Raw genomic sequence first — 11,236 nt, 5'->3', positions numbered from 1 at the left:
AAAAATAAACAATACCGTACTTACAGAAATAGCTTCATGTACACAAAATTAAGTATCCTATGATGGCAAAAGTCTAAGTTTATTTAAAAAAACCCACATTTATTAGAAACGAAAAGTCCATACAAACGATATATCTCCAACCAAAATGCAAGAATATTTACATCTAGCTACCATGATTATCCTCTTTTATTCAATTCATGGCAACACTATATGGTCTATTACCACTTCTAAACTAGGTGTCTTTTTCTTTCTTTCCAAGCTCTTCTTGAAGAACAGATTCTTCATTGTGTCGCTTATGTAGCCTCATGCAAGCCAACTCCCTATTTTGTAGTACTCAATTTCATATTCCATTAATATACGTTTCCATCTTCAAATAGGCCATCTTTATTGAGTTTGTTTCATAGCTTTTATACTTTTAAACTTGCGCTCCAACACTTCACGTTCATTCTAGCTCTTATTTCATATTCCATTAATATACGTTTCCATCTTCAAATAGGCCATCTTTATTGAGTTTGTTTCATAGCTTTTATACTTCTAAACTTTGCTACATGTGCTCCAACACTTCACGTTCATTCTAGCTCTTTTGTCTTTCATCTGCACCCTTTGCTTAGAAAAGACTATGGAGATGGCTTCTTTGATGTTTGGCACAATGCTGCCTGAGCTAGACATGTTGGAAGGATGAGAGGGTGAGAGATAGAGGGTATGTAGTTCATGTGTGTGTGTGTGTGTGTGTGTGTGTGAGAGAGAGAGAGAGAGAGAGAGAGAGAGAGAGAGAGGAACAACTTGTTGAGGCACTATGTGTTCAAAGAGAGGAATCATGGTAGATCTAATGAGCTCCAAGTCATACTTTTATATAGTTTTAAGTTGGCCTAATTATAGCCTCCACATGTCACTTTCAATAGAGACCTCTCCTTTTTTTGTCTCTTTCAATAGGGACCTTTTCTTTTTTTGTTGTATGCAAAAGTAGTGATTAAAGGTACACCTCTCTTTTTTTTTTGTGCATGCGAAAAAAAAGAGTGATTAAAGGAACACCTCTTCTTTTTGGTGCTGTCAAATTGGGGGAGAGAGAGAGAGAGAGAGAGAGAGAGAGAGAGAGAGAGAGAGAGAGAGAGAGAGAGAGAGAGAGAGAGAGAGGGAGAGAGAGAGAGAGAGAGCATGATCCCACTCTATTTATGATGTAAACATTCGTTATTTTAATAAAAAAGTGAATTCTGTTTTTATGGTTAATTTAATAAAAGTTAATTATCAGTACACTATTTACAAGGTCATTTGAAAGATACACATCCCCCAATTGTTAGCTATAGGGTAAAATCTTTCAAAACAATTATAAAAAACAAACAAACATAGGTGTGTAAAGAGAGGAGGAGGAGGGAATGCAAAGAGCAGGGGAATAGATATTCATCATACAATGTGGGCAATTCGTTGTATGAAAATAAACAACATAGTCACTTGTCAAAAGCATGGCTAGGTGGCCAAGCAGGGAAATGTAGAAAACAAATCAAACAGTCAGGAAAAGGAGTCCCGGCATCGAGCTTTTACGAAATGCATAAGTGGACAGGTCAGCAGTGTAGATAGTTCATGTGGTTACAAAACATGGACCACACATGGTCCATATGCTCAACAATCACAAACGCACTTGTGTAACCTTCAAGTGTTTGGCCAGTTTAGAAGGGCACAAACCTTATGAGTGACAAGGTGCAAGCTCTAGAAGGGGCTCAATTTGTTCTACAAAAGGAGAGTTTACAAGAAGAGAACATAACAAAGAGCATAATCTCGAGGTACAGGACACAAGTGTCGCAGATAGCAGCCAAGAGGATAGACAATGCTCTCACTTTGTCAGCTTCAATAATTGCATAAAGAGTCGTGGTGACAAAATTGGAGCTTGAGGTGTTTATAGTAGAGACTGGTTCTTCAAGGATGCAAGGTGAAGAGGTATGATGTCACAATTACAAAGCTACCGTGCTCCACATGTCTAGATTTTGAGATGAGAGCAGGTGGCAGAAGTCCATTTGTTGCACGTAAGCACATGTAATTTTTATACTTGGGCTTGATGCAAACAATAACATGTTTATAGACCAACCACATGTAATTTTTATACTTGGGCTTGATGCAAACAATAACATGTTTATAGACCAACCACATGTAATTTTTATACTTGGGCTTGATGCAAACAATAACATGTTTATAGACCAACCACATCTCAAAAAGGAAGACTTGGCCAGGATTTTGAGTGCAAAAAGTTCTATGCTAATGTAAGCATGGTGTGCCAAGGAAGTACATGTAAAATCTTAGTAGAGCATGGACATTATATAAGTTCTATCGCAAAGTATACCTGGGGTCATAAACATGTGCTGCCATTATGTTCTGTCATGCAACCCTACGTACATGGTGAAAGCATACCATGGCCTACCTCAAATCTACATTCCCATAACGATTCACCCAACTCATAAGGTCGACACTTGATGATGGTCTAGTTGACATCTTAAATACATAGCACTGCTCGTGGTCTTTTGTCCCTTGTCTTCAGAATCTACTCTCATGAAAGAATTCTTATACACATTGTTTTTTCAGCCCTAGTATGCTTGACTCTGCACCACTCGAGCGACCACCATGCCTTGAAGCCTTACCCATTCTCTTGAACCTAAGTTGGATGAAAGAACTAATAACATCAAATGGGAAAAAGTTCACTTCAAAGAGTTGGAAGTATATAGATTCTGGAAGTATATAGATTCTGGAAGCCTTTACCTATGTGCTTGCATGAATGGTTGCATTTCTTCTAAAAGACTTCCAAACTCTATTTATCTGATTTGATTTTCCATTGTACTTGGTGTTCTCACCACTACATCCATGATAAGGCGCTTTGCGATATTCATATGAATTTTGCATGGTTCAGAGGATATTAAATCAGCTATTACCTCATTAACTAGCTACTTAGTCCTATTAATGGTACCTCTTGAAGTTCCTTTTTGGACTGCATGTTGATGCACACCTTGGTGTATCATCAGTCTCGTTGAATGTGCATGGGCAGGCATGCAATAGTATACTGAAGCCCCAGGTTTTGCAATGAAAATAGGCATGCTTCTGTAGAAAAAACATTGCAAGGATCCAAAGCCATGGATAGAAATCCCCACTCGGGGTACATTCTTTGTTAATTTACCTGCAATTCAAGACATTAGTTGCATCCTATAACGTGGGAAATATCTGCAAACATTCACCACTCCATGACAATTTGTTTGCCTTGCCATTGATTCTAAAGCTCACATAGCCTATTTGTGCATTCAAAAACCCCTCCATATAATAGCTCTTCCTCACAATGCTCATGAACTTTATGTGTGTCGGCGGATGAATGATGTTGGACCCACTGTATATAAAAATATACAACCATTGGTTTTATTTCATAGGGAAGAAGAATGAGAAGCCCTTAGGAAAAGCAAACTGGTACACATGACAATGAGGATTCCTTGCTCCGTTTCAACGAATCATGCGGGCCTCCTTCTTCTCAACCTAGAGCTAACACACATGACCCTGGTTCGGTGAGTGTTTAAGCAAACCTCCAACATATGAGTAGCGGTAAGTAAAAGTAATGGAGTGTTATGTGTGGTTTAAAAGACTGCACGTGTGCGCACATGGATGAAGAACGACAACATGCAATATGCAATAAAAAACCTATGGTACGCTTTGTTGATGAAATTTGATTCACAATTCTAGAACAATGTGATATAATGTGAAACATTATGATAAGCTGAGTGTGCCTACTCCAGTAGTAGAGGAGCATAGTGAGAACGATGACGAGCCTACTCCAATAGTAGAGGAGCATAGTGAAAGCGATGACGATGACGAGCTTCCTTTTCCCAAGGAAAGGAGGCTTGTCATCGTGAGGGTGATGACAAGCTTCCTTTTCCCAAGGAAAGGAGGCTTGTCATCGTGAGGGTGATGACAAGCTTAGTGAGAGCGATGACGATGATGAGCCTCCTTTTCCCAAGGAAAAAGTAAGTGCAAATGTAACATTGATCGTTTACGAGTTTATGTTCGACAGAGTAGGAGAGCAGTCGTTGCTGGTCCTAGTGGTTGGGTAACTCAAATTGATAGTGAAACTAAAATCAAAGGTATTGTATAATGGTAATTTTGCCTTCTACAACATATGAGGTACACGAGAAACATGTTGTATGAATCATGAAATAATTAATGGAACCATGATGTGAATAGAGTTGACAGCCATCTTGCTTGTGGGGTGGTGGGTGATTCGATAGACATAGCCACAAAATTAATGGACGATAATGGAACCGTGAAGTTTCAGTGTATTATAGGAGCATTGGGGTCACTCCACCAATCAGAAACAGGGTATCTCGCGGGAGGAGAAAGGCAGCATGATATTGTGTGACTTGATTATGGCAAGACTCTCCACTCGAGGTGATGTGTATGGAATGAGGGCTGGGATCAAAGATCGGAATAAATATACATACTCCAAGGGATGAGGAGTACTTGTTTGACATTGTTAGCAAAATCTTGTGTGACATTGGGACACTAGTTAGTATAGGCACTATGTATAGTGAAATTCATTAGTTCAACATTGCTATGGAAAGGGATTGGCAGCTGTAATTCATGCAGACCATAAGGTGCAAGATCGAGGTTGGAATGGTATGTGATGCACATATAAGTTTAATTGTCTTTGTGGTTTGGCGGCATCTAACAATACGTGCAATGTATGGTCAGCATGTGTAGTGATTTTCATTTGTTTTGAGGTTGTTTATAGACATAGAGCAAGCACTGCACCGCAGTATGACGCTCCATAAGTTGACCATATTTTCAATGACTGTGAAGAAAGTGAATGTATACAAGACAACAACAGGAAGCCATGGAGAGGTAAGAGAATGGACCCCATTCATAAGTCCCAACATACAAATGTTTGAGGCATATTTTTAATTGTTTATTTGTGTAGGAGGCTTGCAACGTGCTTAACAGAGATGGGAACATATATTGGATTCCATGACAAGACCAGGGGATGTTATCCTTGACTTGTTTGTTGGAGGAGGCGCCAGGGCATGTAGACATGTTGGGAGAAATGTTGTTTGTGTTGAGCCCGATGTTAAAGTGGCCGCACATTACTTGTTGCCACTTGCTCAGTTGTGTAAAAATCGATGGAGAAATATACAACATTTTTGTGAACTATTTTATAGTTAATTGAGTGTTTGTGAGAGAGGTAGAGAGAGTGAGCCATCTAATTGTATGAATTTTCAGCACGATGTAGGTTTGCTCACTTGCTCACTTGCTCAGTTGTGTAAAAATCTTATTCGATGGAGAAATATACAACATTTTTGTGAACTATTTTATAGTTAATTGAGTGTTTGTGAGAGAGGTAGAGAGAGTGAGCCATCTAATTGTATGAATTTTTAGCACGATGTAGGTTTGTGAAAGGTTGTAAAGCAAGGAACAAGAATGTAATATCTATGTAACAAGAGATATAGAGAGAGATGAAGTACGTAGGGGTGGAAAGGAATGGTGAGTGGTGAGATAACATTGGGGATAGAGAGAGGGAGAGAGGAAGGGAGAAGGAGAGATTGAGAGAGAGGAAAGGAGAAGGAGAGATTGGTCTTGCTTCAGGATTATACATTAATATGAAGAAATCTTCTTTGATAAGCTATATCGAGAGCGATTTGCTTGGTTTCGAATGGAATAAAATAGGTCATACAAAGGGGATGCATCACATGCCACTTGGGTTATCCGATTGGGGTTAATGTTGATTCATAGGCTTTGTTGGCATGGATTTCTACAAGGATAAATGATAAGTTTGTGTATTGGAAATCTTAGGGTTGGCCTATGCATGTTCGGCTCAAAGTGGCACAATCCATTATGATTAGCATGATATCTTTTTTCTTGTCTTTATTGCCATGAACGGGCAAAGCTCTGCATCAGATACAACGACCAATTAGATTTGTGCTATGGAAAAGAGTAAGAAATAAGCCAGGGCATATGTGGATTTCTTGGGAACATGTTACGACTCCGAAGAGGAGTGGAGGGGGAGCCCTATTAGATGTTAGATTACATATGGTCACTAGGAGATTGCTTATATTGGAAGATATGTGTGTATCTCAAAGAGCCATGGGTGGTAATGGCTAAGGCCCTCATAGAGGAGGTCACACTTGTGCATGGTAATACCAGAATTGATGGTACATGGTGGGATGTAGTGAATGGAGGTTCAAGTGGTGACTTCATCTCTCCTTTCTCATTTGATGATATCATGGAAAGAGGTGTTAGCCTCATCACACCAAAGGTCATCATCATCATTATAGCTGACAAAGGTAAATCCATCCACCAAAAGTGACCTCACCATGAACAAATTCTTTGATGAAAATCCCAGCCTCATCATCAATGCTGCCCAAACCAAAAGATGGCATGATTGTACATTATAAGCTAATGTTAAGAAATATACAAAACCTTCAAGTAAACATAAGAAGGTATATCCACCACACAAGTCAATGTGAAGGAATCTTCATAGTATCAGAAGGTGGGTAGAAAGGCTTCTATGAGGGTAAAAATCCAATTTGGCTACCTCACCAACCCAGGTAACACTCATAGCAACACTCATAATGTAAATCTCAAGCCAAAAAAGTTTATTACTGGTTAACCTCTTTTGCATCAAAAACCCCAAAGATCATGATGACAAGATCTTCTTCAAACTTATCAATCATGGGCTCTCAAGAAATCATTACAAGCACAAGGATTCTATGAAGCTAATAAAAATGTGTGGATTCCAAAGAAATCCACACGATCCCTTCAGCTTGCATAAAGCCACCACCCCCCACGTTGCAAAGTCCATATAAAAAAGGGTGTCTACATGCTAAATGGAAGCCTTTAGATTAGCAACAGTTGCAGTTGAATTCTCTGGCAGGTGAGGTGTTGGCTACTTCACGACTTCTGGAGTGGCCTAATAAACTTGTTGATCGACCAAAATTAAATAGAATGGCTTGATTGGGACTAGTGAGAATTATGTATGGGAGAAGGTGAGGGTAGGACTTATACCATTTGGGGATATTCCTCAGTTGGAGAATCAACAATCTTGGTTAGATTGGGCATTTCGAAAGCCTCAGGACATTGTCTAACATACAACAAATCAAGTGTACTATATGATGGTGGAAGATAAGCATAGATGACTGCGAAGGCTAATAGGGTATAGAACAGCAGGAAAAGTAGGGCCGGGTGGAAGGAAGTAATCTTACAGAGCCTAGTGGTCTAATTCCATATCAAGAGAAGGTGTTCCTATGGCCCATGCTACTTGGAGACCTACCATTGGGGGGACCAGTTTGAAAGCGGCGGATTGCTTCTGGTAATTATGTTTTGTACTACATGCTTGGAAACATGCCCGCATCTTTTCATTTCATATCCGGTGGCAAAGAAGGTGTGGGATTTCCTTTCTCGCGTATGGATTCTGTTGACAGATAGGCTTGCAAAGGTTAAAGACTGGATTTTTGGCAAGATTTTGAATGGGCCGGATAACCAAGAACATTCAGTTTTCTTTTATTTTTTCAGGTGGACATGTTTGTGGCATATCTCGTTAACTAAGAATGCCTTCATATTTGATGTAAAAGTTGGTATTACAACTCACATAAGTCGTATAAAAGGGCTACTATTGTGGCAAGTCTCTTCGTTACGATTAGCTCATTTGGTGGAGAATGACACGGCTATATATTGGATGAGGGTACTTCAAGCTACACATGTGGTTCGGAGTAATTAGTGAGGGAAAGCTAGTACATCACCTGGAAGCCATATGCGACCATTTATAAGGTAAATTTTGGTAATATATCTCTATTATTATGAAAAAGAAAAAGAGATTGAGAGAGAGCAATAGAGAGAGAGAGAGAGAGAGAGAGAGAGAGAGAGAGAGAATGGAGTTGTGGAAAGGAATGCTGAGTGGTGAGCGAAAATGTGAGAGTCTTTGTTGTTCTAAACCCCCTTAACCTAGTTGGATGACTCGTCGGGCTTAGGACTAGACTGTACTTGCTTGGGCTTATGATATTGGCATGTTAAGGGGTCTATGTGAAGTTGAGACCAATGCTGCCACCAAGTAACAGCTTTCCCAGTGAGTTGAGGTGCTAGCACATGGACTTTGTCTTGTGGAACTAAAATTTAATCTAAAAGAAATGTGCTTCAACCTAGTAAATAAATAAAGTAACATGTGAGATTGAAAAATTAACAAGACGAGAAATTACAACCTATGTAGTATATACTAGCATGCAAAGGGGGTAGCAATCAGGGTTCTAGAAAAGAAAGGTCGGTTTACTTTTGAAAAATCTGAGAGGAGGAGGAGAAACGCGACCTCCAACAAATAGCAATAATTGGATGACTTATAACGAAAATGCTTGTCCTTTTCTTCTTCAACCCGTGGACCATGCCAGGTCACTAAAAAATGGCAATAAGAAAGCTATTTTTGACTTGGGTTTGCCGACAACAAAATGCTGCTCCCACAGTATCACTTTATTTGGGGCCATTCTAGCCTTAGCGTTCTTCAGCCAACCTAGCTAATAAGATCTACCGATGTCCATTAAAGCTTCACCGAATTCGATCCCTTGCCCTCTCGCCCTCTCTCTCTCTCTCTCTCTCTCACACACACACAACACACACAGTCCTCTCTCTGTCTCTCTCTCTCACACACAGTGCTTACACATACACACTCCCACACCCATTGTGCTTACACATACACAACCCCACCCATGCGCACAGTGGCGCACAGAAATCTCGCCATGATATTGAGCAAAAACACTGAGCTCCCCCTGCTCGCCTTGGTTTTCCTCCTTCAGCTTATGATTTTTGCCGTCCGTGTGGATTGTAAGTCGTGCCCTTGCCTGCTTCGCCATGATTGTAGCTTTTTTTCGAGGGCTTCTTGACTGACTTTGCTCGCACTTTTGCAACACATGGCAGGTCGGGATGTAATGTTGGTGGAGAGGCCTTCGCATCCTGTAAGAGCTTTCTTATGCAATTTGAGTTTGGTTTAGAGGTTTTTAACCAGGGACTCACAACATGGGAACTGGTGGAATGCCATGTCCAAACATCACGGTTGTGAGCCCTCAGAATGATAACACCCATCGTATATTCTGCAAGGCAATCACCCATCTCCTGGATCGACCCCAAAATTTGGCCCAGAAAACTAGTAACATTCTGCAGAATTTTGAGCTGGCATGCACACCTTGATCCTTGTGTCACTGTCATTTCCAAAATCCAAGCTGGCTCCTTGTTTTCTTTGTCTTGTCAAAGGTCCTTCGTTTGTGTATTGTGCACTAGCTTGTATAACATGCATTGGATATGTTGTCCAAATATGGTATAGTTGGTTGTAAGCCCATTTTTATGCATTGGATATCTTGTCCAAATATGGTATAGTTGGTTGTAAGCCCATTTTTGTACTGTTACATTAGAATGATTTCCCTTTGTACGGTTGGATTAGAATTGTTTCCCTTATCGACCATTCCCATTAGAAAATGGGTCATCTCTAACGGGACCTCTAGGGGAATGGTCTCCCTACTTCCATTCCCTTCCTCTTTAACTTGACAAGAAAGACCAATCGATGAAGTCAACGGATGATATGGTGCAGCACAATCAAGCTCAAAATGCAATCATCATTTGCCTCTAGGCAAAAATCACTTTCCCTAAGTAAAAGGGCAAGTTGGGACCATGAGGTGAATATGAGGTTGTCACTTGCTTCTTAACAGGACATCGTATGGAGTGTGAGAAGGTGGTCCTTGCTCCTTGCTTCACTTCCCACATCAAGCTTCCATTAGACGTCTAGAGTGGCTTCGAATGCGCATCAATGTTTTCAACATCATCATTAAGTACAATAATGAAGTGTTTTATAGGCAATTGCTTTCCATTTTCCAATGCCCACAACATGTGAATGACTACCATTGGGAACTTAGACAAGTTACGATGTGTTGATTTGCGTAAAGCTCTTCTTGCAAAGTCACTTTGTTAGGGCTACAGCTTTGTAAATGAGATGTGGATTCTTGCATGGTTTGGATGATGTTTTTTGTGAGTTAGGTAGTGTCCATCTCCCATCACTCTTTGGGAGGCATTTGAATAAGCTCAGCATTTCAAGCTGCAAATTATCTGGGTAAGTTTTGTTAGCTATCACACCATCACAAAAATTCTAGTTCAAAACGGCAAGGAGATGGCATCAAAGCTACAATAAAACAAAGATCAAGTTCGATTTGTGTAAACTCTATAAAGTCACTTAATTAGAGTTGTAGCTTGGTTAATTAAAGAGAAGATTAGATGGTTTTATTCTTGCATGGTTTGGATGGCCTTGTGCAAGATCATTGAAGAGCAATGTGTTGGCAAGTGTGTCCTAGTTTAAGGCTAGGTTGAGGAACTAGTATCATCGGGTAGGGATTATTGAGAGGGATATCTAGAGATTTCATTTGTAGAATAAGAGAGAGCTTTAATGCATCTACTTGGGTTGAACGTTGAGCTGCGGGCTCCTTCCTTCTCAAAGAGTCCACCAGACTCCTTTCATACTGGGAAATGTCCAAGCTGGTGACATCTATCGAGAGGACTCTCCTGGAGTCACTCAAGAGAAGCAAGACCCCGCTGAATGCTCCTCTCCTACTCACGAAATCCCGCCAATTTGCTCTGTGCTGCCTCCTGTAAAAAGCTGTTGATCTTGTTAAGGCCTACATCCAGGGTGTGTGCAGCAGAACTCGAGATAAAATCCAATCCCTCCCATATCTGCTCTATCCTACTAGAGATCTTAGAGTACTGTATGAGGCTGTCTAGAATCCTAGGGCTCAAGTGCCTGTCTTGCCTCCAGGGGTGTCTTCCAAGGACAAAATGACCGGAGCATGATCAGATAAAGTAGTGTCCACCAAGATACCAATCATGCTCCGGCGACCACAAGCTCACTCATCCACATAAACTCTATCAAGTCGAGAGAGATTGGGACTGGTGCTCCTCCTGTTAGACCGCGAAAAGCACAAACTCCTGAGGCTGTTCCCAAACTCTGGCAAGTGCCAAGAGTCATGTCCCTTAAATGTCAAAATCAACTCCTCCCAAGCAGAGCACTCTAAGCCTGAGACTATAGCCGTGCCTCCTCCAAGCTTGTCCTCTGCTGACTCGATCATGTTAAAGTCTCCACCCATGCACCAGAAGTTAGCCTAAGGGAGGGCCTGACAAACTGTATTCCAAAAGGTGGCTCGATCTGCTGCGACATTTGGGGCATAAACATTGAGAAAACCCACACAATCCTCTCCAA

General features: G+C 40.7%; 1 protein-coding gene across 2 annotated transcripts in view; it reads left to right on the top strand.

Moving 5' to 3' along the window:
• Positions 1-8,550: 8,550 nt before the first annotated feature.
• The window catches only part of LOC147615777 (polygalacturonate 4-alpha-galacturonosyltransferase-like), a 35,634-nt gene continuing 32,948 nt past the window's right edge, over positions 8,551-11,236 (top strand). Inside the window, exons 1-2 of one of the 2 annotated variants that reach the window (XM_086778378.1) lie at positions 8,551-8,823; positions 8,917-8,954. In XM_086778378.1, the coding sequence (XP_086634504.1) occupies positions 8,709-8,823; positions 8,917-8,954 (153 nt within the window). In that variant the 5' untranslated portion in view covers positions 8,551-8,708. The remainder of the gene's footprint in view (positions 8,824-8,916; positions 8,955-11,236) is intronic. The other variant, XM_086778377.1, reaches the window with a different exon arrangement.

This window comes from Cibotium barometz, chromosome 39, assembly GCF_041138505.1.
Source record: "Cibotium barometz isolate CiBa-2024 chromosome 39, ASM4113850v1, whole genome shotgun sequence".
Taxonomy (NCBI): Eukaryota; Viridiplantae; Streptophyta; class Polypodiopsida; order Cyatheales; family Cibotiaceae; genus Cibotium; species Cibotium barometz.
Note: the sequence above shows the minus strand (reverse complement) of the source record. Positions and strands in the feature narration are given on the sequence as shown.